The sequence below is a fragment of the Rhinopithecus bieti genome, unplaced genomic scaffold (genome assembly GCF_001698545.2).
Source record: "Rhinopithecus bieti isolate Rb0 unplaced genomic scaffold, ASM169854v2 scaffold_13207, whole genome shotgun sequence".
NCBI lineage: Eukaryota > Metazoa > Chordata > Mammalia > Primates > Cercopithecidae > Rhinopithecus > Rhinopithecus bieti.
In genome coordinates this window covers 1,816,156-1,843,045 of record NW_016807866.1, presented here as the reverse complement: position 1 = coordinate 1,843,045, position 26,890 = coordinate 1,816,156, and the positions used below count along the sequence as shown (strand labels likewise).

General features: G+C 45.9%; 1 protein-coding gene across 8 annotated transcripts in view; it reads right to left on the bottom strand.

Moving 5' to 3' along the window:
- The window catches only part of EVA1C (eva-1 homolog C), a 108,653-nt gene that overhangs the window by 69,603 nt on the left and 12,160 nt on the right, over nucleotides 1-26,890 (bottom strand). Inside the window, exons 1-2 of one of the 8 annotated variants that reach the window (XM_017883897.1) lie at nucleotides 21,608-22,128; nucleotides 20,244-20,362 (exon numbers count right to left, since the gene is read on the bottom strand). The exons of the other annotated variants lie outside the window; for them this stretch is intronic. Of the exons in view, the coding sequence (XP_017739386.1) occupies nucleotides 20,244-20,313 (70 nt within the window). The 5' untranslated portion in view covers nucleotides 20,314-20,362; nucleotides 21,608-22,128. Of the gene's footprint in view, nucleotides 1-20,243; nucleotides 20,363-21,607; nucleotides 22,129-26,890 lie in introns of those variants that run through there. 8 annotated transcript variants of the gene reach the window in all.

Below are 26,890 nucleotides of genomic sequence, written 5' to 3'. Positions count from 1 at the left end.
TGAACCTGGGAAGCGGAGCTTGCAGTGAGCTGAGATCGCGCCACTGCACTCCAGCCTGGGCAACAACAGCAAAACTCCGTCACAAAAAAAAGAAAAAAGAAAAAAGAAAAGTGAGTGGAAGTTAAGAAAGTCAAAGATGGCTCATGTGGTAGGCAGAATAACGGCCCCCAAAGATGTCCACAGGCCTTAATCCCCAGGGCCGGTGATTACGTTACCAGACATTCATGGTAAAAGGGACTTGGCAGATGTGATTAAGTTCAGGATTTTGAGTTGGGGAGATTATCCTGGATTATCTGGAAGGGGTTTATATAATCACAAGAGTTCTTAAAAGGAGGAAGGTAGCTGGGTGCAGTGGCTCACACCTGTAATCCCAGCACTTTGGGAGGCTGAGGTGGGTGGATCATCTGAGGTCAGGAGTTCGAGACCAGCCTGGCCAACATGGTGAAACCTCGTCTCTACTAAAAATATGAAAATTAGCTGGGTGTGGTGGTGCATGCCTGTGATCCCTCCCTACTTAGAAGGCTGAGGCAGGAGAATCTCTTGAACCCAGGAGGTGGAGGTTGCAGTGAGCTGAGATAGCGCCATTGCACTCCAGCCTGGGCAACAAGAGAGAAACTCCATCTCAAAGAAAAAAGGAGGAAGGTAAGAGAGTCAGAGTCAGAGAAAGGAGTTGTGACAATGGAAGCAGTAGTTGGAATGATGCAGCCATGAGCCCAGGAATGTAGGCAGTCTTTAGAAACGGGAAAAGGCAAGGAAATAGATTTTGCCCTGAAACCTCCAGAAGGAATGCAGCCATGCAGAAATCTTCATTGCAAACATCTGACTGCCAGAACAGTAAGACAATAAATGTGTGCTGTTTTAAGTCACTGAGTTTGTGGCAACTTGTTACAGAAGCAATAGGAATACTAACACAGTTTGTATAGATGACTGTTGCAACAGTGTGGTGAAGATGAGAGAAACAGAGCTGTAACTGTAAGAACTGATATTCAGGGAGAGATTTTTAAATAATTGTCATTGATTTAAAGTTGAAAGAGGCTTGTGCATATATGTATGTGTATAGATAAACACATATGCAGAGGACCCTTAGATCATATGTATTAGATTTTTCTCTACCCCCGCTGCCCCAAGATGGAGTCTCCCTTTGTTGCCCAGGCTGGAGTGCAGTGGCGCGATCTCAGTTCACTGCAACCTCCACCTCCTGGATTCAAGCAGTTCTCCTGCCTCAGCCTCTGGAGTAGCTGGGATTACAGGTGCCCACCACCATGCCTGGCTAATTTTTGTTTTTGGCCAGGCTGGTCTGGAACTCCTGACCTCAAGTGATCCACCCACCTCAGCCTCCCAAAGTGCTGGGATTACCGGCGTGAGCCACTGCGCCCAGCTCATATGTATTAGATTTCTTACTGTGGGTTATGGTCCGGCAAGCTTGAAGGGGGATATTGTCAAGAGACTGCTCAAAATGATGAACCGTGGGCTCCAAGCTAAATATAAGAAAGGAAATGAGCACAGAAGAGGGGAGGGGCCCAAGGGACCAGAGATCCTGCTGAGGACCAGCAAGGTCAGAGTGAGGGAATCACACAGCAGCCTGGAAAGGCAGGAGGCTGTGCTCACGAGTTGTTTGAGGAGTGATTTCAACGTGGATTTGCAGGTTATGGAAATGTCCAGGAGTGGCCACGGAAGGAGGTAGAAGAGGTTGATGGAGAGGGTTGCTGGAAACAAGGATGCCAGGACTGAGACTGAAGATGCCCTGTGGACCAGGTGTCTCCCAGGATGAAGGTAGGAAGTAGGGTGGAGCATGAGCCAGCTGCCAAGGTTGTCCTTAAACAAAAGGCAGATGACAGATGAACTGCTCCTAATCTAACGCCCTTTCCGGCATGCTCCTTTCCCAGTCGGCAAGCTCATGCATTCCAGTGTGCTGGGCAGAGTCATGCCACTGAGCTTTCCACACCTTGGTTTCTTGGCTGGTTCAAGAGAGATCCTTTTTAAAGAACAACTACTAATGCAGCTGTTTATTAACGATTCCCTCCGGGTAAAATTAGCCATCATGTTGGATCAGTCAAAACTGCTTTATTTCTTAATAGTTTCAGCCAGAGCTTTTACAATCTAACTCTATTTGTGGGCAAGTATTAACTATCCTGAAAGATGGCAGATGGGCACACTCTGTTAAGAAATCAGTCCTGGAATCCAATAGAGCCTGGAGATGCTCTGTTGATCCTTGTTAAACTGGTGAGGAGAGGAAATGGGAGGATGTAGACTCTTTTCTTTTTTTTTTTTTCCGAGACGGAGTCTCACTCTGTCACCCAGGCTGGAGTGCAGTGGCACAATCTTGGCTCACTGCAATCTCCGCCTCCCAGGTTCAAGCGATTATCCTGCCTCAGCCTCCCAAGTAGCTGGGACTACAGGCACGTGCCACTATGCCTGGCTAATTTTTTATTTTTAGTAGAGATGGGGGTTTCACCATGTTGGCCAGGCTGGTCTCGAACTCCTGACCTCAAGCGATCTGCCCGCCTCGGCCTCCTAAAGTGCTAGGATTACAGGCATGAGCCACCGCGCCCAGCCAGATGTAGACTCTTTTTTTTTATCAGCTTCACATCGTTCAGGGATCTTGGTACAGCTCATGTGCAACTCCAAGATACTCTTCCCTGGTGAATCCTCCTACTGTGTATCAGCAGAAACTCTTACGACTACTGCCATGGCTAAAACCTTCCTCAAAGGAGTATCTGGAAAGGCCTGGGTTGAGCAAATCTTAGAACAGCTTAAACCAAAGTTCTAACGTTTTCATTTTTTGAATCAGATCAAGAGTTCATGACATGAACCCCTGAGAGTGGTGGGAGCTCTCTTCTGTCTTCTGAAAGACACAGGGAAGTCCTTCTTTGGAGCGTCATCTTTATCACATTTACAATGAAAATCCATTAATATTCAAATAATCCAGTGACTATAGAAAGACCAGTGTGATAGGAAAATAAATCTTGGAGTCCCCATACTTACTAAGCCAAAGGGAAAAGTCAAGCTGGGAACTGGGTCACACAAACCTGCCTCCTACTTCGTTTCTAACTAAGACGGCTACAAAGATAAAAAGCTACATACATCCCTTACCTTTTACCCACAGGGAGATTCCTTACAGGCCCCAAGATCTTTGCTTGAAAACAGTTCTGTTGAATTTCACCCTGGCAATGTAAATTGATAGCTTATCCACAGATGCGGGACCGGACAGAACTCAAAGTCATCCTTCTACTCGCCTGAGACAAGTGCATATCTGGTTGCTTCCCCTGCCCTATTGTTTACATTATCTTGTGTAAAATTGCAGATTCACTTACCCAGATGAAGTGACAGCATGAATGAATTTCCTCTATTCACCCTCATATGAAAATTGGATATTCCCCCAATATCCATCCTTTCCCCTTTAAATATTGAAGCCCTTAAAATTATCTTTGGAGAAAGGCATAGACCCACCTGGGAGTGTCCTTAACTTTGGCAAATAAACTCCCTAAAATGATTACAACTTGCCTCGGTCATTTTCATTGATTTATACTAGAATGATGTAAATAACTGATTTTCAAAGAATCATGGTACGTGTCCCAAAGTGTTCTGCAGGAGTGTGATATTGTGAAATATATATTTGATCTTTCATGTGTTTCCTTCCATACAACTCCTAAAACCCTTAGAATCTCCAAAGTCATGTGTTTTTGTATGCTAATAAGTTGACTGATGGCTGGCAGCCCCTAGCTAGCTTCAGGATGGGGGCTGGTCCCTGGAAAGACCAAGACAAGATTAGAGAGTTGGGACTTTGAGCCCACCCCCCAATTTCCAGGGAGAGGACAGGAACTGAAGGTTATATTGGTCACTCATGGCCAGTGATGTAATCAATTGTGCCTATGTAATGATGCTTCTATAAAAATCCAAAAGAACTGGGTTTGGAGAGCTTCTGGATAGCAGAACACGTACAGGTTTCTGGGGAGCAGGGCACCCAGGCTGGGCATAGAAGCTCCTCACTCCTTCCCTCATCCCTTTCTCTATGCGTCTCGTCATCTGTATCCTTTGTAATAGCCCTTGCGGTAAACTGATAAACATAAGTAAACTTCCCTAAAGTTTTTCTGTGAACCACTCCATATTGATGGAACCCAAGGAGGGGGTCACGGGAACCTCAGCTTGAAGCTGGTTGTTCAGAAGTTCTGGAGGCCCGGACTGTGACTGCTGGGAAGAGGGGCAATAGTCTTGGGGACTGAGCCCTCAATCTGTGGGATATGATGCTATCTCCAGGTAGATGGTGTCAGAATTGAATTGGAGTATACCCAGCTGGTATTTGCTGCAGAATTGATTGTTTGCTTGTTGGTGGGGAGGAATCGCCAAACATTTGGTCACAAAAATATTCTGTGTTGATTGTTGTTGAGTGAAAGAATAGAGAAAGTACTTTGAGTTTTAGTGCACACGTGCGTGTGTGTGTGTGTGTGTGTGTTTTCACACAATTGGTGTCAGAAGTGGGATTTGGTGGCCATGGCCCTGGCTCATAGAAACATGTGCTTTGGGAAGAGAAAAAATAAGAGGAAGGAGGATAAGGGACCTTTGATTCCTGGATGGTCGCATGGTCACCCATGGTATGAAGTCACAGCTGTACTGCACTCAGTTACTAAAGGTGAAAGTTACCACTGGAATTTGGAGATAGATCCAACTCTTGGGAAGTTGGTTCACTGGATGTGCAAGGAAATACAAACTAATAATAAAGCCAAGTGAAATATTCAATCTTTTGGTTATCGTTATCTGTAATAGCTAAAATAAAAATAAAAGAGAGTGCTACGTCAAACCCCAATGCTACACCAAGCTTAGATGTCAGTGAGTCTGAGCTTTGGTCACTAGCTTTGGAGCCATTCCTAAGGGCAAAATTATGCAGAAACAACAGAAAATGCCTCTGAGACGTGTGGTTACCAAGAAGGTAGTCAATGTGGGGGAAGGGCAAAATCAAGAAACTACTGAAACCAAGGGGTAGAGTGTGAAGGAACTGTTTTATTTTGTGGTTCAGTATCATCAACTCCCTGAGGGACCTTTACTAAAATGGACTGTGAGAGTAACTAATTTAGGGGCAGTATCTTTGGTTTTACATGCTGCAGAGGGGAAGAGCATGTTTGGGTTGATGCAGGATCCACAGCTCACTATGGAACAACCTCAGATGGCTATATATGATCTGGACATACAGCAGGTTATTCCTGAGGCAACAGCCAGCCTAGTAGACTGGATAAAAGTCACCATAAAGTTTGTTTACCCTGAGAAGGGGGACTGTCCAACTCCGCCTATAAATGCCAAGTGGAGTGCCCAGGATGAAGCAGCTAATATGCTTTGTATGCAAGCCACGTGGGACTGGCTGTATGACGACTGGGATATCCACCCACTAAATATGCCTGTTACCCAGGTCATGGGAAATGCTGTGATTAAGGGGGCCCCATTTGCATGGACACCTCATGCAATCTCACTGCTGCAAAATCAAGCTATGGTCAGAGAAGCCTTATTGAATTTGCTATCTCAGCTTCCCCTCGTGGGTCTTATAGATATTAATAAAAACATTAGGGCAATTAATAAAAGAATGTGGAAAAGCAGAGGACAGAGTCAAAGGACTCATCCCAGGAAGGTGGATGTATTTAAGCAGTTATTAAGAAGTAAAGAGATTAAAGAAAACATTAATAAAGCTAAAACGAAGAGGAAAAAGGGAAGCTCCATGGGACTCATCCCATCAGGCTGAAAATCTTCAGTGATGCTTAAGAAATGAGAAGAATAGAATGAAAATTGATGAGGTGAAAACAAAGGTCTTAATACAACACTATTGAAGGTTGGGTGGACCAAAAAGAGCCCTTGCTGGCTGCTAGCATTAAGGAGTTCCAAATGGGTTTGCTGTATTCACCCTAGTTTGGAGAAATTTTAAAAGTCATTAAGCAGAGATTACAATGAGAAAGCTGACCAGCAATTGCCTGGGCCAATGTTGAGGCAGGTTCATCAAGATAAAGATGGACAAAAGGGCCAAGGTTCCTTGGCTCAACCCTCTGCTGGCGACTGAAAGCCTTTTGCACTGGCCGGTGGAGAAGAGAAGCTCCTGGGTCTAGAACTTAAAAATGTAAGGGTTTGTAGAATTATGCAAGTTGGTGTATTTGAACATGCTTCATATGAAATGGTTACATCTCTTTTACCTGATTATATTAGGGAATGGACTTTGTATCTGACTTGCCCTTCAAGCCATATTAATGGGACGTGAGATGAGAGCCAGTAAGATTGCCCCAGCCCACACAGTACAGAGTGGAAGCTGCTGAGCTGGGAGGGACATGTTCTCCATTCAATAACCCCTCTATGAAGCCTCTAATGCTGCATATGGCAAAAGCCTTTCACTGTCTCCCAGCGACGACTCCCAGCCCATAAAATGACCTTGACACCTGAAATACCCAATGCTGTCTCAGGTGGTATCATAGAAACACTCTAATGAGGCCAGATGTGGTGGCTCACACCTGTAATCCCAGCACTTTAGGAGGCCGAGGCGGGTGGATCACTGAGATCAGGAGTTGGAGACCAGCCTGGCCAACGTGGTGAAACTCCATCTCCACTAAAAACACAAAAATTAGCAGGGTATGATAGCAGAAGCTTGTAATCCCAGCTACTCGGGAGGCTGAGGCAGGAGAATCGCTTGAACCCGGGAGGCAGAGGTTGCACTGAGCCGAGATGATGCCGCTGCACTCCAGCCTGGGCGACAGAGTAAGACTCTGTCTCAGAAAAAACAAACAAACAAACAAAAAAAAAACAAGACCCAAGATTGCCAGGTGTGGTGGCTGGCACACACAGACCTCTTGAGCCCAGGAACTTGAAGTTGCAGTGAGCTAAGATCACACCACTGCACTCCAGCCTGGATGACAGAGCAAGACTCCATCTCTAACATGAGTAAATTAATAAAAATCCCAAGACTATGGCTCCACCTGGGATTAGGGTGTGTGGCTGTGACAGCCACCTCTCGGAATTGGTGGCTTCATGTTTTGCTGTGAGGATTAAATGATATAATGGGCATAAGCATCTTTTTTTTTTCTTTACCATAAACCACTACACATCTCTAAGGTATTACAATTATAGTGTAAGGGTTTTGTTTGTTTGTTTGTTTTTTGAGATGGAGTTTCACTCTTCTTGCCCAGGTTGGAGTGCAATTGTGCAATCTTGGCTCACTGCAACTTCCATCTCCTGGGTTCAAGAGATTCTTCTGCCTCAGCTTCACAAGTAGCTGGGAGTTACAGTGCTTGCCACAATGCCTGGCTAATTTTTTTGTATTTTTAGTAGAGACTGGGTTTCACCATGTTGGTCAGGCTGATCTCCAACTCCTGACCTCAGGTGATCCACCTGCCTAGGCCTCCCAGAGTGCTGGGATTGCAGGCATGAGCCACCGTACCCTGCCATGTACTGTAAATCTTGAAGAACACTAATTAACATAGAGCTTCCATTGGTACAATGCTGAACAACCCAGCTCTAATCAAATTACATTCGCAGCCAGCCCTCTCAGCTCTGAGCACCTTGATGTAAGGTAGACAGCTCAGAGGCCAGCACATAGCCCCGTGGCTGCCCTCAGTCCAGACATGTCACTGCTGAGCCTGGAGGAAAAGGGAACCCTCCCTCCCCACCCTTCCTCCTTCCCTCCCTCCCTTCTTCCCTCCCTCCTTCCCAATAATTAAGATCTAAAAAGTTACTAGTATTTAGAAGAGGCCAAAAGAGCTGTACATTCTTCCTCTCTTTCTTTTCTGAAGCCAGAGGCTTCCAATGAAGTCTGAGTTTCCTGAGGGCTGACGTTGCCTGAGTCACTCTGAATGCAGGATATAAGAACATCAGTCACTGGCCCCACATTGGTGTGCTAAAGTCCCCTAATCACCGGGGGCCAATTTCACAATCTTACTTCTGGGAAGAGAAAGGAATTCAATTGCTACGTCCTTGCCTTCCCTTTTTTTTTTTTTTTTAAATAACGTGCCACTGTCCACTTGGTAATGCTTTAGATAAAAGACCACACCCTTGTATTCCCAAATACTGAAAGGTGTTTTTACCTGTTTAAAAGTCCTTTTCTAGAAAAAGATGTTCTTTTCTTTTGTGTTTGTGAATGCATTTAGAGAACTGGCAATGGCATGGGGTTGGGGGGTGGGGAGCCATGAGTCAGGGGTCCTAAGGGTACAGGAAAGAGCCCATGAACAAGAGCTCAGGACTGGCACTACACACCCAGGGGCATCGAGATCAAAAGGTGAAGTTAGGTCTGAGTTTAAGTCCTTCCTCTAGTCCCAGGTGTGAGAATAAGAAGGTGAACCTGGAGGTTCATTGTGAAGAGAACTAGAGCCACCAGCTTGTTTTTTAGATATTCGGAGGGTTCCCAGGTTAGGGATGACCAAGGATAGCTATGACCACTCTTAAGTGATGAGCTCAGATCCTAGTCCTGAAACAAACCACAAAGGAGAGAAGGTGAACTGAGAGTCCAGACAAAGCAGAGACAATATGTTTTCTTCCTGAGCACACAGGAGTAGTATATTTCCCAGCCCGCCCCACCCCAGTCTCTCCTTGCAGTACAGTGGGCCAGTGGAAAATTCTGGGCAATGGAAAGAAGGCAGAAATGATGCTTGCCACTTGAAGGTCTGGCCCTTGAGACCCCTTGTGATCTCCACTCCCTCTCTCTCCCCTGTCTGCTGTCACAAGTGGATGACAGAGGGGACAAGGCTCCAGAAGACAGGGGAGGCACAGGATGGAAGAAATCTCACTCTGGGCTACACCTGGACTTTGAATTCTTGTAGTTAACATTGGTTTCTGATAGTCACCCAATTATCTCCCATCTTATCACTTTTTCTCACTTCTTTTCCCTTGCTGTACACCAACCCTCTGATTCATCAAGCCCCATAATTTTCCCCCATACATTCACACGTATTTTAAGTGGATTTTCCTATGTAGTTGCCCATATGTATATGCATGGATTTCAGATTTTTGTGGCTGTCTCGGCATTTGTCTACACGTCAATCCATTGCATGGATTTCCGACTCCAAACAAAAATCTAAAGTCCCATGCCACTGGGGCCCCTTCTGCTTCATCCAACCTCATCCAACCTTATCTCCTGCCATTCTCCTGTTTGACTTCAGCCACAGTGTCTTCTTGTTTCTCAAAAATGCTAAGCATACTCTGACCTCAGGACCTTTGCTTTGACTGTCTCTCAGCCTGAAGCATTCTTCCTCCAAACATCTGCTTTCTCCCTTCCTCCCTTCATTCAGCCTCTTGTACCAACGTGGCCTCATCAGTCAGACCTTTCTGGGTTGCTCTGCAAGACAGCACACCTCCTGCCTCACACCCCTGACTCTGCTATATTTTGCTGCATAGAGACCTGTTGCCTGTTTCTCCCCTCTGGGATGTAAGCAAGGACTTTGCTTTATTTATTGCTATATCTTGAATAGCTAGAAAGAGTTTGTCATATAGTAGAATGGCAGAATGTCATCATATAGGAAAATGAAGAGTTCTTTTCTTTTTTTTTTTTTTGAGAGGGAGTTTCACTCTTGTTGCCCAGGCTGGAGTGCAATGGCACGATCTTGGCTCGCTGCAACCTCTACCTCCTGGGTTCAAGCGATTCTCCTGCCTCAGCCTCCTGAGTAGCTGAGATTACAGGTATGTGCCACCACACCTGGCTAATTTTTTGTATTTTTAACAGAGACAGGGTTTCTCCATGTTGGTCAGGCTGGTCTCAAACTTCCGACCTCAGGTGATCTGCCCGCTTCAGCCTCCGAAAGTGCTGGGATTACAGGTGTGAACCACTGCGCCTGGCCCAATGAACAGTTCTTGAATCAATAACACAGTGAAGAAGACTACCAGAGCAAGAGCAGATCAAAAGTGAATAATTGAGTAGTAAGTTCTAATTAATCCTCATCAGCAACCAACATAACCCAGGGCTTATAGATTTCTCTATGTAATATGCTACACGCACATCTACAGAAAGAGAGAGAGAGAGAAGCACATCAGTCAACCAATTTAAAAAACTTACTCTAAATGTGCTGTGTTGGTCTTGAATTACAATCTTTAGATTACACTACTATTTTATTTCAAACAGGACTGGTAGAAACTTCTTCATGCCTTTTCAACCAAAAGCCTTCAATCCTATAAAAATGAACACCTTGTTCTTTGACCAAGTACCAACCCTAGCAAGTTATGCAGTGAACACCATCTGAATTAGATTAATTTAAAAGCAACTGGATCAATCCCCCTTTACCCCAAGCATCTACACGGAACAATTTTCTTTTCTTTTCTTCGGGACGCAGCGTAATCCCCAAACTGCAGAGCCACTTGGCGATGAAGCCAGGATCGCAGTGCATTTGATAACTTAATGCAACTTTTTACTAGCACTTAAAACTCAGATATGAAATCTACACTTGATCTTTTCTGCTTGGAATTGGCCAGATTAGTGGTTTTGCCCCCATGTATAACAAAAGGCTTTCAGAAACACTCAGGGTCGCTAACCAATCAGAAGGACCAACAGAGCTCGACAAACAGACAGGAGGGTGGAAGGGCACCGCTTCACACCCCACCCACTTAGCCTTTTAACTCTGCCCACTTTGAGGATATGTAGGATGATCAAGGTAGGCATGATACACCTACCTTAACTTCAAGGTAGAAATTAAGGCTTGAGGGCACTTATTTGGTGCCTTATTCAGTTAATTGGAAGATTATATGGTAATTTCACTGCTCATAATAATTAAATCTTTTTTTTTCCCCCACTTTAGGGATGATAATGACATTTGGAGAGTAGTACTATAAACCTCAAAAATCTATTTTGAAGATGATCGGATTTAGGAGAAGGACAGGTTTGCTGTACACTTGACCGAACGTGCTTTGTTCCCTCAAAGCAGCAAAAAAGCCAGAACCTGGAAGTTTCTAAAACTTGAAGCAGATGTAAATGGCAGATCCAAAAAGCCGTGCCTGGAGAACAGGTCGGGCGACTGGCTGTATCTATTCCAGCCTCCCCATTGGCTCGGTGGAGGATTTCGGACAAGTCTCTCTGTTTCCCCTTCTTTGGTTTCACCTTAGAATGAGGGGAAGTCACAGCATTTCTTCCTTTGCATTTCACAGAAACACAGGAGGCTGGATTGACAGTCAGCAAATGTAAAAAAATACGGGCGCCCACACGGTAATTATGCTGGCCTGGCCTCAAGCTTCATATTCATCCTTAATTGATTCCCTGGCACACTCGCCAGTGACCTGGCTCAGCTTCACCGAGTGGCCCCAAGGGCCCATACTTTCTTAATTCTCCTGTGAACCCTTTATTCACTCCCCCTCATCCTTCCTTTGCTGACTGTGGTCGCTTCTGACTGCCCCAATCTTTTTTTTTTTTTTTTTTTTTTTTTTTTGAGATGGAGTCTCACTCTGTTGCCCAGGCTGGAGTGCTGTGGCGAGATCTCGGCTCACTGTAACCTCCGCCTCCCCAGTTCAAGTGATTCTCTTGCCTTGGCCTCCCAAGTGGCTGGGATTACAGGCGTGCACCACCACGCCTGGCTAATTTTTTTGGTATTTTTAGTAGAGACGGAGTTTCACCATGTTGGCCAGGCTGGTCTCTAACTCCCAACCTCAAGTGATCCGCCCGCCTTGGCCTCCCAAAGTGCTGGGATCACAGGCATGAGCCACCAAGCCTGGCCTCAATCTTATGCTTACTATTCTTAATCTGTTGCCTCATTTTATACCCACAGCTCAGGTGACAGCTGAGGGATGACATTCATCTGTCTCTGAGCCTGTAAGACTTCTATTTTCTTCCCCACCCTCCAGGAATCCTTTTTTCTAGCTCTGGGTTGCCGGCCATCTCCTGGATGGTTGAGTTGAAAATCTGACCTCCAGTTCATTGGTGCATCTACAATCTATCTTCATTACCTACAGATTCTGTAGCTGCAAATTCACCAACTTGATAATGTTTATTTATAACCCCTACATCAATACCAGTGGGGCTTTCCTGGATGTGCACCAGGTGGTGAAGAGGTTCAATGGCTGATATGCACAGTCCCAGCAGAGCTCCATCGAGGAACCTCTGCCTTTTGGTTTCAGCTCTTATACCATAAATGAACACCCTTTTCATGGTCGTTTTGTTTTTTTTTGTTTGTTTTGTTTTTTTTTTTTTTTGAGACAGTCTCACTCTGTCACCCAAGCTGGAGTGCAGTGGTGTGATTGCAACCTCCACCTCTCAGGTTCAAGTGATTCTCCTGCCTCAGCCTCCCGAGTAGCTGGGACTACAGGCATGTGCCACCACAGCCAGCTACTTTTGGTTTTTTAGTAGAAATGGGGTTTCGCCGTATTGGCCAGGCTGGTCTCAAACTCCTGACCTCAGGTGATCCACCTGCCTTGGCCACCCAAAGTGCTACGATTACAGGTGTGAGCCACCACGCCCAGCCAGGGTTCTCTTAAAGGTAATGGAAAGAGGAGAATTGGAATGGCAGAGAGAGAGAGAGAGAACTAGGACCCTGCATGAATGAATCAAGTTGAGTTGGAGAGAAACTGTATTTATAGGGAAGTTAAGGCTCTGAGTTTGGAGGCCAAGCAGGGTGAGGGTTAGCAGAGCCGTGGGAAGGAAAGCAGGGCTTCAAAAAACAGCTGCTCCTTCTTGATAGACGCAGAGAGGAAACAGGAAAGACCGGAGGCCATGCAGTGTTATTTGTAGCACTTGAATAGCTTGGCTCTTAGAGTCGCAAGGCCTCCAGCTAGTGATCCACAGATGCCATTAGAGGGCAAAAGCGCTTGCTGCTCCCTCATTCGTCACCAAGAAGACCTGGTATGGCCCTGGCCTTAAGGACAAGTTAGTCAATTACTTATTGTACATCATGAAATGAATGCTGGGAGAGAGGAAATGCAGGGTGTGTAGGGAGAGGGCAAAATGGTTACATTTGATCCCAGAGATGAGGAAGGCTTTTGGGTGGGAGGTGATGCCAGGAGGTAACCAGGTAGAAATGACCCTCAAGTAGCAGGGACAGGTGTGCAAAGGCTCACCGGGAGCTTCTCCAGGATCAGCAGGGCTTGATTGTAGGGTGTTAGGCTGTCACAGAGGCTGGGGAAATAAGCAGTGCCTTGCTAAGAATTCTGAATTTTAACCTGAAGGGACATGGGAGCTACTGCAGGCTGGTAACCAGGAGGGTGATGCTGATTGGATTGCAATGCAGAGAAACCTTGGGTTGGCCTGCATCCGATGGACTGGAGAGACCCTTGAAGAAATCAGGGTACAGGCAGTCCTCCAGGGGAGAAATGAGGAAGGTGCCAACTGAGACCACAGCAGTGGGGAAGGGTGTGAGAGGGACGGAAATTGAGATGAATTTAAGGGTGTTTGGCCTGTGCAGTCACACAGGGCCCATGCTGAGAGGGGCTCCGAGCTTGGCTTAATACTCTGATGTTACTGTCTTAAAATTCTTCCCCATTTTATGTTTGAATCTATGTTTTGTTTTGAGAAAGAATCTCGCTCTGTCACCCAGGCTGGAGTGCAGTGGCGCCATCTTGGCTCACTGTGACCTCTACTTCCCAGGCTCAAGTGATTCTCCTGCCTCAGCCTCCCAAGTAGCTGGGACTACAGCCACCCACCACCACACCTGGCTAATTTTTGTATTTTTGGTAGAGAGTGGGTTTCACCATATTGGCCAGGCTGGTCTTGAACTCCTGACCTCAAGTGATCTGCCCGCCTCGGCCTCCCAAAGTGCTGGGATTACAGGCGTGAGCCACTGCACCCTGTCTGAATCTATGTTTTATCAGTGAAATCCAACAGGACAATAGAATATGTGCATGGGCAGATGAGACGCCAATAATATGAGTTACCACTGTCCCTTGCCACCGCACTCCCCATGGCATGTCTGCCGTGCAATAAGCATAGAATCTTGGTGGGTCTGCAGTGCATGGGAGCCCAGCGAGGCTCCAAGTGAGCATAAGGAAAGCCTACTATGTCCACAACGGAGTCTGCAAGAGATGCTGACAGCACCAAGAGGTCACACTTTCTCTTATAGAATCAGAATTGAAAACCAAGTCAATGGCATTCTAAGAAACATGAACAAACAAGGAACCCTCTCCCAGCCTTTTCCACTCATCTGATTCCTTGTAGTAGCCAACCGCTTCCACTGGAAATGATGACATAGGAGACGCAAAGATAGCAGAGTCATAGTTATTTTTCCTTTCAATTCTTCCTTACACATCAGTAAGCCAAAGGTAGAGAGTGGCAGTAGATAGCATAGGTGTGAAAAGTGAAATAAAACAGCTGAGTGGATGGGTGCGGTGGCTCATGTCTGTAATCCCAGCATTTTGAGAGGCCGAGGCAGGTGGATCACAAGGTCAGGAGTTCGAGAACAGCCTGGACAACATGGCAAAACCCCGTCTCTATTAAAAATACAAAAATCAGGCAGGCGTGGTGGCGGGCTCCTGTAATCCCAGCTGCTCAGGAGGCTAAAGCAGGAGAATGGCTTGAACCCGGGAGGCAGAGGTGCAGTCAGCTGAGATCTCACCACTGCCCTTCAGCCTGGGCAAGAGAGCAAGACTCCGTCTCGGGGAAAAAACAAAAACAAACAAACAAACAAAAAACCCAGCTGAATTAGTTTCCTGCAATGTCTCACTGTTTCTGTGAGGCAAAAAAACCCCACGTGCAAAATCCAAAGTATGTCATTTCTGTGATTCCACATTTGGGCCAAATGTTCCTATTTCCATCTGGCATTACACAATGTAAAGAGGAATAGTATAATCCACCCTAGTAATTTAAAATGTTAATTTTTCTTTACTTAGAAGGACATTAAATAACAAATGAAAGCATCATGATAAACTGAGACACAGAGACTGCAGAAGAAAGAAAATGCTTTATATGTTAGTCCTGCAGCAGTGCTTTTCTTCTGATTTTTGAATAAGGAAGCCCATGTTTTCATCTTGCAGTGGGCCTTGCAAATTCTGCAGCTGATCCTGACTATAAAGACAGGGATTTAGCCACAAAATCAGCAGGGGTTGGTCGGTCGTGGGGACGTGGGTATGGGAAGAGAGAGGATTTAGGCATGGCTGCAGGGTTTTAAGCTGGTGGTACCGTTGACTGGGAAATCTAGGAAATCCAGCGTCGAAGGACAGGCTTTGTGAATCTGTTGTGGATGGGCTGAGCCTGCAGTGGCCATGGGGCATCCTGCCTGGGAGGAGGACAAGCAGCAATTCATCAGCACAGGTGGTGGCTGAGGCTCATGAGGGGCTACTGAGGCAGGAACTGTGGGCAGGGATGCTGGGGAAGGCAGACATTTAGGAGATGAGACAACAGCTGGGTATGGTGGCTCACACCTGTAATCCTAGCTATTCAGGAGGCTGAGACAGGAGGACAGCTCGAGGCCAGGAGTTCAAGATCAGCCTGCACAACACAGCAAGACCTCATTTCCCCCCCCCAAAAAAAATTAATAAAAAGTAAAAATGCAAAAAAAGAGACAGGACAACAAAGAAGGCCTCATAAAGGAGATGGAAAGGAAGGGGACAGGAGGAAAGAGGACAGCTAAGGTGACAGCCAAAGCAGGCATAAGAGGTTCCCTAGAGTCGGGGTTTATTATCTCAAGTGACCGTGAGCAAATTATTGAACCTCTCTGTGCTGCACATATCATGGATAAAACGAAGATAAAATGAAGACAGTAATAACAGCACTTATGGGCGGGGCGGCTGTGGTGAAGATTAAATGAAGAGTTTATATGGGAAGGGCTCAGAATGCTGCTGTACTAAATGCCTCAGGCTGCTATAACAAGGTACCACAAGCTGGGTAGCTTAGAACTACAGAAATGCATCGCCTCACACCTGCAGGCCAGAAGGCTGACAGGAAGGCATTCTCAGGGCCACGCTCCCTCTGAAGATGCTAGGGAAGGATCTCCTCCCAGCTTCTGCCAGCTCCTTAGCTCGTGGCAGCCCAAGTCCAATCTTCATGCGGCCTTCTCCCTGTGTGCATCTGTGTCCAAAATTTCCTGTATATATAATTACATTTATTTATTTACTTAAGACAGAGTCTCGCTCTGTCACCCAGGCTGGAGTGCAGTGGCGCGATCTCAGCTCACTGCAAGCTCCACCTCCCAGGTTCACACCATTCTCCTGCCTCAGCCTCCCGAGTAGCTGGGATTACAGGTGCCCGCCACCATGCCCAGCTAATTTTTTTGTATTTTTAGTAGAGACAGTTTTTACCATGTTGGCCAGGCTAGTCTTGAACTCCTGACCTCAAGTGATCCACCCGCCTCGGCCTCCCAAACTGCTAAGATTACAGGCATAAGCCACTGCACCCGGCTATTTTATTATTTTTTAATAGAGATGGGGGTCTTGCTATGTTGGCCAGGTTGGTCTTGAACCTTTGCCTCAAGTGATCCTGCCGCCTCAGCCTCCCAAAGTGCTGGGATTACAGACATGAGCCACTGCATCTGGCCAATTTTCCCTTTCCATAAGGACACGCATTATACTGGATAAAGCCCGCTCTATCAACCTCATTTTAACTTGAGTACCTTTGTAATGAGTATCTCCAAATACAGTCACATTTTGAGGTACTGGGGGGTCAGGACTCCAAGAAGTCTTTTGTGGGAAGGGGGATGCAACTCAACCCACAACAGTGCCCTGCTCTGTGAAATGTTCACCTTTATGAGTATAACGACCTCCACAAGTTGTTTTCTTCAAAGGTATGAGGAAGAGACCAGCCAGGGACAACCTGAGGGTGGGGAACTTAATTTTATTATGGCCACAATCTCCACAACAACCCAATGTTTCTCCCGCAGCACTTAGCAGCCCAGGTGAAGGTAAATATAAGAAGGAGGGGGAACAAAGACAAGGGAGTGACACATCTTGATAACGCGCCAAAGACAACCACAGGCAGAAACACTGACGGCAGCGAGGCAGGTGGGGAACATGCTCACTGTTCTGCCTGCCTCACTTTTGTTCAGGGGCCACCAGGTGGCCTGAGGTCCCAGGTGGACAGAAATCACCACCACCCCCTCTTGGCCCCACCCAACATATGCACAGGAGGCAAAGCAAGTTTTGATCATTTATTAAAACAAATAAGAGGTTTAATCTGTGGGTAAAAAGGCCTTGTTTGCCAGCAGCCCAGGGGATGCCTTCAAGCTGGCAAGCGCTAGTGTGCTTTGAAGTGGGAAGCATCACATGGGTTCTGGAGGTAAGCAAGAGGTAAACAACCGGAGTTACCAGAAGTGTTAAGCCAGGTATCCCCTTAACAGAAATTATTCCTGGAGCTAATGCGGAAGTCATCGATCCCAAGAGAAAAGACAGGGCTGGGCATGGTGGCTCATGCCTGTAATCTCAACACTTTGGGAGGCTGAGGCGGGAGGATCGTTTGAAGCCAAGAGTTCAAGATCAGCCTGGGAAACAAAGTGAGACCTTGTCTCTACAAAAAACTAAAACAAATAAAATAAATTAGCCGGGTGCAGTGGTACACACCTGTAGTCCCAGCTACTCAGGAGGCTAAGGCAGGAGGATCGCTTGAGCCCAGGAGGTCAAGGCTGCAGTGGCCAATGATCATATCACTGCACTCCAGCCTGGGCAACAGAGCAAGACCCTGTCTCCAAAAGTAAGAGAAGAGAAGACAGATGAAGCACCTGCAAAGTGGGCCAAAACTTAGAAAAAGGGAATTGCTCTGTTTCAGACGAAGGATTGCGAAACAAAATTTTCAAGAGCAGCAATGAAAGACCTGCCTGCCACAGTGTAGCCCTCAGCAAAACCACAAGTGGGCAGCTCTGACTCCCCTGTGCCCCTCTCACTAACCACAAACCCCTTCTAGACAGAATGCTCTCCTTCCTCTTCATCCTGACACCAGGAGCAACTTTGGTGGTGCCTTCCCCTGACCTGTCCCCTGGCCAAAGCTCCAGGTTCCAGAGCCTTCCTTTCTTTCTTCTCTTCTGCTTTAAGGCTTGCTCATCCTGAGTTCAAGACCCTTACAGCTTTGTTAGATAAATGGCTACGTAAGATGATCAGTTAATCAGAGCAAGTATGGCTGATGATGGCTTCTGCAATATAATGCGATGAACCTGCGCCCACCTTCACTGAACGATCAACATTCACTTTGGTGTAATGGGGTAAACCATCAGCATGTCCCTCCTGATGCGATGCACAGAGAAGAACACGACACCATTGCTGTGACAGTCCCACCCCAAATGCATAAGAATACGCCACCAAGAAACACCAGCCAAATCCAAACTAAGGGACATTCTATCAAATAACCATCTTGTGTTCTTCAAGAATGCCAATACCATGAAAGATAAAGAAAAACTGAGGAGCTGTTCCAGGCTAAAAGGGACCTACAGAGACACAACTAAAATAATGCATGATCTGGGATTATCTTGTGCTCCAATGTACATTATTGGGTTAACTGGCGAAATCTGAATGAGGTCCATACATTAGAAAACCGTATTGTAGCAGGGTTAGTTTCCTGATTTTGATCATTGCCTTGGTTATATAAGAGAAAGTCCTTGTTATTAAGGAATACACAGGAATATTTAGGGGTAAAGGATAACTTATCTGCCACTTAGAAAATAATAAAGCACATGGGGTAAAATGGTAGCACTGGGGAATCCCAGTGAAGGGTATAAAGGATGTCTGTACTATTCTTGCAACACTTCTGTGTCTGGAAAACTAATAATAAATATTACATATTTAATAACTAAAGGAATGAAAAAGTGTGCAATGTTTCCGCAGGTGTCAGCCTTGGCGATGCATTAGGATCACCTCAGAAGCTCTGTGTAAATATCAGTGCTCAGGCCCCAACCCAGAGATTCATATTCAGTTAGCTGGGAGTGAGACTCCAGACATCAGCATGTGCGAAACACACCCCAAGGTCATTCTAGTGTGAATCCAGAATAATAAGCGGCCAGCTTAGCCCTTAGTGTTGTTGGGTGACAGGAGAGTTCTAGGCTGGGGACTTTCTGAGCCCCCCACGTCTGCTTGTTTTGAGATCTGATCTTGGGGGCAGCATGGTGACTCAAAACAGGAGCACAGTTGTGGGTTCAGTCTTGGTCCTTCCACTAATAAGGTCTTCCACCCAATAAGAGACATTGGGTCAGATCCCTTGCTTGTGCCAAGCCTGGGTTTTCTCAGCTGTGGAATGAGGTTAACCAGGAAGCGCCTCAGAGGTCAATGTGCATTCAAGGAAGAAGATGCCCAGCTCAGTAACTGATATGGTCTGGCTGTGTCCCCACCCAAATCTCCAAGTGTAGTTCCCATAATCACCACATGCTGTAGGATTGGGGGAGGGACCCAGTGGGAGGTAACTGAATCATGGGGGTGGGTCTTTCCCCTGCTGTTCTCATGACATTGAATAAATCTCACAAGATCTAATTTTTTTTTTTTTTTTTTGAGACCGAGTCTCACTGTTGCCCAGGCTGGAGTGCAGTGGTGTGATCTCAGCTCACTGCAACCTCCACCTCCTGGGTTTAAGCAATTTTCGTGCCTCAGCCTCCCGAGTATCTGGGACTACAGGCATGAGCCACCACGCCTGGCTAATTTTTGTATTTTTAGTAGAGATGGGGTATCACCATATTGGCCAGGCTGGTCTCAAACTCCCGATCTCAGGTGATCCACCCACCTTGGCTTCCCAAAGTGCTGCAATTAGAGGAATGAGCCACTGTGCCCTGCCTGATCTGGTTTTATAAAGGGGAGCTCTCCTGCACAAGCTCTCTTGCCTGCTGCCATGTAAGATGTGACTTTGCTCCTCCTCCACCTGCCATAATCATGAGGCTTCCCCAGTCATGTGGATCTATGAGTCCATCAAACTTCTTTTTCTTTATAAGTTACCCAGTCTCAGGTATGGCTTTATTAGCAGAGTGAGAATGGACTAATATAGTAACACTTACATCCCCGGAACCCAAAATGGAGTTGCCACAGGACGACGGTCTGAAAGCCTTGTGGCGTCCAGCTGGCAGAAAGGAATTTGGATGAGTGGGGTTGGCCAACTTCTGGTATTGCTGGTGGGTCCTGTCATTGTGTGGGTGACTCCTTGCACCCCTGGCCCTTCACAGGACTAAATTCTGGGAGGGTTCTTGGGAAAGGGGCTAGAGAAGGCGAGAGGACCCCAACCTTCTTCCAGGCAGCAGGAAGGCAAGCTGGAGAGGCCAAGCTCCCAAGTAAACTGAGGCACCTCCCCTGGCCCCTTTGTGAGGCATGCTTGACCTGGGTTTTATGGAAAGAAAGTGCCCTCACCAAAGGGTGCTAAACAAGGCCTGAGGCTCCACACCTGATCCCAGGTGCCCCCCTCTGCCCTGCCCTAGACTTACCCAAAGTTGTACTGCCCAGAGTCGTGGCCTCAGGCCATACATGGCTACTTGGCACTTGAGATGTGGCCATCTCAATTGCGATATGCTGTTAGTGTAAAATATGCACTAGATTTCCAAGCCTTCATAAGCAAAAAAAAAAAAAAAAAAAAAACAAACCATAAAATATCTCATTAAGAATTTTTAAGTATTCATTAATGTTGAAATAATACTATTTTGAATATATTGGTTAAATAAAGTTTACTAGGAGAATTCATTTCACCCCTTTTACTTTTTCTAATATGGCGACTAAAGTATTTAATATTACATATGTGGATTACCTTATATTTCTATTGGATAGGTCTGTTCTAACATCTGCACATTGTCCTTTTGTGGCTTATTTCCCTGATACGTTTATTAAAATTAAATTGAGGGGCCAGGTGCAGTGGCTCACGCCTGTAATCTCAGCATTTTGGAAGGCCGAGGCAGGTGGATCACCTGAGGTCAGGAGTTCGAGACCAGCCTGGCCAACATGGTGAAACCCTGTCTCTACTAAAAATACAAAAATTAGCTGGGTGTAGGGGTGTGTGCCTATAATCCCAGCTACTCAGGAGGCTGAGGCAGGAGAATCGCTTGAACCCGGGTGGCAGAAGTTGCAGCGAGCCGAGATCACGCCACTGCACTCCAGCCTGTGGGACAAGAGTGAAAATCCATCTCAAAATAAATAAATAAATAAATAAATAAATAAATAAATAAATAAATTGAGTGCCAGGCACAGTGGCTCATGCCTATAATCCCAGCACTTTGGGAGGCCGAGGCAGGAGGATTACCGGAGATCAGGAGTTTGAGACCAGCCCAGCCAACATGGTGAAACCCCGTCCCTAATAAAAATACAAAAATTAGCCAGGCTTGGTGGTGGGTGCCTGAAATCCCAGCTACTCGGGAGGCTGAGGCAGGAGAATCACTTGAACCCGGGAGGCAGAGGTTGCAGTGAGCCGAGATTGTACCACGGCACTCCAGCCTAGGCGACAGAGCGAGACCCCATCTCAAAAAATAAATAAATAAAAATAAATTGAGTAAGGACTGAGCATGCAAAATAGAATCAGCCTTGGACCCTGAATGCCCTGCAGTGAGAATTCCTCTGTGGTTCTCAGGCTTCTGTAATTCCAGCAAATACACTCTTCCCTCAGGTCCACTAAAATGCAGATATTGTGAGATAATGCTCATTTCTCACAGCTTGCTTGAATAATAATAATGATCATTATAGTAATTTACAACTTAATAGTCAACACTGCCATTTTAACCCAGTCTGTGAGACTGAATCATAAAAGTGACATTCTTTAAGCTCTCGATTAATATACCAGACTGCATAAACTCTAATAACTTACCTTTCCACGGAAAGAGAATATGTGGGTAATGAAGACAAATGATGGAGAGTAGACACTCATCAAAGACCCTCTGGCAGTAATGAGTTGCATTCCAGAAGGTTCCAGAAGGTTCTGTGGAAGCCTGCAGTTTGAGATCGGTTCTCAGGTGTTTGACTGCTTTCTATGGATGAAGGCTCCTAGTTCATGTCTTAGCTACACCCATAGGAGCAACAGACTAAGATATTCCTCCTACACAATAACAGACCCAGGCAGTGCAGAGCCATGTGGGTCTTATCTGTTCTGTTGTCCACAGTCTGGTTTTATCTTAGACCCGGCCTGGTGCAATCCATGTTGTGTACTGGCACTCCACTTAAGTTTCCTGTTGGTAAAAAGCCCCTTTCATTCGGTGATTCCTTGGGGCTTTAGGGGAACTTTCTGGAAACCAGGAAGAAGGAAATAAAGGTTGTTTTGCTGAGGATGGGTGACACTGAGCACGGGACCCAAATGAGTGGTTTGAGCAGAAAGTTGCCTCCACACTGGACTAATGCTTGGCAGCATTATNTTTTTAATAGAGATGGAGTCCTGCTATGTTGCCCAGGCTTGTCTCAAGCTCCTGCCTTCAAGCTTTCCTCCCACCTTGGCCTCCCACAGTGCTGAGATTATAGATACAAGCCACTGTGCCTGGCCTCTGCCTGTTTTTGTTTTTTTTTTCCCCTGAGATAGAGCCTCGCTCTGTCGCCAGGCTGGAGTGCAGTGGCGCGATATCAGCTCACTGTAACAACCTCCGCCTCCCAGGCTCAAGCAATTCTCCTGCCTCAGCCTCCCGAGTAGCTGGGACTACAGGCATGTGCCACCACGCCCAGCTAATTTTTGTATCTTTAGTAGAGATGGGGTTTTACCATGTTGGCCAGGATGGTCTCAATCTCTTGACCTTGTGATCTGCCCTCCTTAGCCTCCCAAAGTGCTGGGATTACAAACATGAGCCACCACGCCCGGCCTCTGCCTATTTTTTACACCGTCTATACCCAGCAGTAAATACTCCATTCAAGAGGCATTTGAGAAGATCAATCATGTCTTTAGGCCTGCATTTCCAAACTGTATAGAAACAAAGAATAGTAAAGTCTTGCAAGAAGATGCTCTGAAAAAAATATTTATTATATACATTGTCAAATGTTTTTACTTTTATTGCAGGAAGCCATATTCATTTAAGAGCCACAGTAATCTTTGCTTAAGAACATGGTGCCTTTTTATTAAAAGGGTGTCAAGGGAAAAGATGCTTCAGTTTTTTAATCTGAGCTGATTCTGAAAATTGAAGTTCCATGGTACCAAAGTGAGCAGGAATGAGAAAATGCCCTCCCGTTGGACAGCATTCGTACATCACCCACTTGAAAATTAAATCTGAAACAGAGTTCTGACAGGCCTGCTATTTTCTTCAGTGCCAAGAGCCACACAATAGACCTTTTTTTGGGACAAAGCTCTTAAAATGCTTGGAAATTCAGATGGACTGAGTCACAAAACTGTACAAATACTGCACACCCATTCCTGCTGGTGCCCCTGCTCGCTCTCTTGGAAACAATATTATATTTTCTCTGTGTTTGGCAGAAGGAAAAAAACATTTTAAGTAGAGTTGTGACTTGTCTGAAGGGGTGACGGAGGGAGGCACCCTCAAAAGTGGAAGCTGCTCTGCAGTCTTGAGGCCTCTGGGCAGGGATGGTAGTTACCATTTCAGAGGAGTCCAATGACTCCTCCTTCTCGATGTGGGCCGTAAAACGGTGCTCAGCCCCATGACCACATAAACTCCAGCGTATCCTGATAACTGTATAACAGCAGCACAGACGGCTGAATGCACTGTTCACAAAGTAACGCCCAAGCTGTCTGTATGTGAGTGCATGGAGACTGGTGGGGTGGCCGGGGATGGAGAGAGAGAGGTAGGGGGAATGAGAGCAGGAACACAGGGAAGGAGGAAAGTCAGGGAGGCAGTGGAAGATGCCAAAAACGAACAAACAAAAAAACTCTGCATTATCTTCATGACTTTCTCTCTTCCTTTTTCATGTTCAAATCAAATTATCCACCCCCCATCAAGCAACTGTTTCACTGAGATTTTGAAATAATTGAGATGTGTTGCAAACACATCCTTGCACGTCAAGTGAGCAAGTGATTTCAAGTTTGAACACCTCTCCAGAGCGATATTTCACTTTGATGTTAATGATGGCCAAGAGTCTAGCTCGAGATGAAGGCAAAAGGGCCAAACACATAGACAAGGTCCTTGGAGGAAAGGAAGGGGGAAAAATTCTGACTAAAACCCCACTGGGCTAGAGAGTGTGGAGAAGCATAGCGGCCTGTGGATTTTCATTTCTTTGGCTTTATGGAAATGAAGACCTCCTTCAGGCTACAGAAGACAAGCTAGATTTGGAGAAGAGAGTCTTTCAGAGCTGTCTAGGGACTCCAGACTCAACTCTGATTAAAAAAAAAAAGTTTTCACTTTTTTCGGGTTCTAAAAGTGTCGACAATAAAATAAGGGCAAGTCTGCTGGTCTAGCCCAGGGTTCCTCAACCTTGGCACGAGGACTGCATGATTCTTTGCTGTGGGGGTGCAGTCCTGGGCATTGTAAGATGTTTAGCGGTGTCCCTGGCTTCCACCCACTAAAAGGCTGTGACAAAGAAAATTGCCTCCAGATATTGCCAGATATTCCCGAGGGACAAAATCACTCTTGGATTGAGAATCACTGATTTCAACTAAACATTCGGAAAAGCAAAATTTTCACCGGATAAAGACAGCCATCCCCGGGAAAGACCATATAGCACTTTTGGCAAATGTTGACAAACCCAAATAACCTGCCTTGACTTGAATAGCCAGGGAGAAACACAGAAGTCTGAGACAAGAAAAGACCTTTTGCCTCAAAGCCTTAGTTCATGGTTTTTGAGAGCTATAACACTAACAAAAAATAATCCTGGGCCAGGCACAGTGGCTCCTATCTGCAATCCCAGCACTTTGAGAGGCTGAGACAGGAGAATCGCTTGAGGCTAGGAGTTTGAGACCAGCCTGGGCAACATAGCAAGACCCTGTCTCTACAAAATACTTTTTTTTTGAGATGGAGTCTCACTCTGTCTCCCAGGCTGGAGTGCAGTGGCATGATCTCGGCTCACTATAACCTCCGCCTCCCGGGTTCAAGTGATTCTCTTACCTCAGCCTCCCAAGTAGCTGGGATTTACAGGCACATGCCACGATACCCAGTTAATTTTTGTATTTTTTTTTTCAGTCGAGACGGAATTTTGCCATGTTGGCCGGGTTGGTCTCGAACTCCTGACTTCAGGTGTCCCACAGTGCTGGGATTACAGTTGTGAGCCACTGCACCCACCCTACAAAATACTTTTAAAAATTAGCGGGGTGTGTAGTCCCAGCTACCTGGGAGGCTGAGGCAGGAGGATCTGTTGAGCCCAGGAGGTTGAGGCTGCAGTAAGTCACAATCATGCCAGTGCACTCCAGCCTGGGTAACAGAATGAGTCTCTGTCAGAAATCATCATCAATCATCATCATCATCATCCTGGGGCATTCTAACTTAAAAGAAGAAAAAATAGGGAAAGCAGGTGAGAGGCACTTGTGCACTTGAAAGCAGAACAAACAAGACCACAAGATCTGCTCTGTGTGGTTCTCCATAGCCTGCTGTGACCAGTACCACAGAGTGGGACCGCAGCACTGGAGTTCTCCAGACCTCTTTTCATTCTGAATCTTTGTGTCCAGAGTGGCCTGTCCACAAAGCATTTTGCATCGTTAGCTTTGGAACGAGCGTCCTGGCATTCAGGTCTCAGAGAATAGAACGAAGTGTTTAAAATGACTATCCCTTAATTTTACAAGGAAATTGACAAAGGGAAGCATGTAAGCCTGAACTTGGGTTCAGTGTACATTTTTTTTAATGAAAAAGAGACTATAAAATTGTGTGCATTTCTTCAAGTATATCCCTCCAAAGCTGTACAAATTGGCCTTCTAGATAAGATCATACATTCCCATTTCCACCTGTCGTCTCCTGTTGAGCAGGCAGGGAGGGAAAAGGACCTGGTGACCTGGGTCTCTCTTGTTCCTCAGTACAGTACGATGATTTATTATTTCTAAGCCTGAGAATTTCGGAAGCCACTGAACATGAAAAGAGTGAAAAATCTTCTAAGTCAAGAGAAAGAAAGGAGATGACGTGGTGGCACAGTATGCTCTTCTCAGCCTCTGAAACACTACTCTGAAAGCTGTCACGAGTATGCATCGCATGGGCCTTTGCAGACAAAAAGGGTTATTTTATCCAGATTATTCCCCCACATTGCAGGGGAAAAGGGACTCATTTGTAATCATCAAAGGAATGCTGACAGACTTGAAATGGGATTACACTCCATTATACTCATCCGAATTAGAGATTTGTGTTGGAGATCATTCTTGAGTTTCCTCCTCTCTGCTCCTCCAGCCCCAAATGAGGCGATTTGTATTCACAGGGCATCAGAGGCAGACATGAAATCAGACTGTTCGCAAACATACATTTCAGACTCCGTGGCCCGAGTTTTGAATTTTAATGTTGCCTGGTTTTCTGCGTGTGGAAAACTTGGTGCTCAGATTGAAATGAACCCCAAGTGTCACTTCATCCCAGTATCGTTTCCTTCTCTAACTTGTTAGTGCAGGAGAAATTCATTTCCAGAGGCTTGAGTGAGCAAACGATACAGGTGTCGGAGAGAACATAAGAGTGAGAAATTCATGTAAGGAAATGTAAAATCTACGCATAGACAGAGTCATCTAGTAGGTCTGTGAACATACTTCCAAACACTCAGTTCCAAACTCTGTGGTTTGCTTACTAGTTTTTGGAGAATGTGACCTGCCAAATCTATGGCTCATCCCTCAAACTCCTCTGTAATGTGTGTGTCCACGAACCCACTAAAAAGCAAGCTTCCCCAGGAAAGGAATGATTTTTTGGAGTAGGCTGTATCATGTCTAGCACAGCATCTGGGACCTGAGAGGCTTTAGACTGTTTCCCATTCTTCCCTACAGAACTTCCAGTGTGTGGTCGCCATGAAACTGAGGCTCACCTGTGGAGGAGCCTTAAGTATCTCAGGGTGGAAGTTATAGTCCTTGGAAGGGCTCAAGTGGGTCAAGAAAGTGTCTCATAACTTTTGCCATCAAAAGAGTGAAATATATTAGAGAACATCCCTCTCAACACAAAAAGATGATACTCCCTCAGCAGGAAGACAGAGCAAGGAATGTGGATAAAGGGCATTTGAAGTTGTACCATTTCTTTGCCCACCTTTTTTTTTTTTTTTTTTTTTTTTTTTT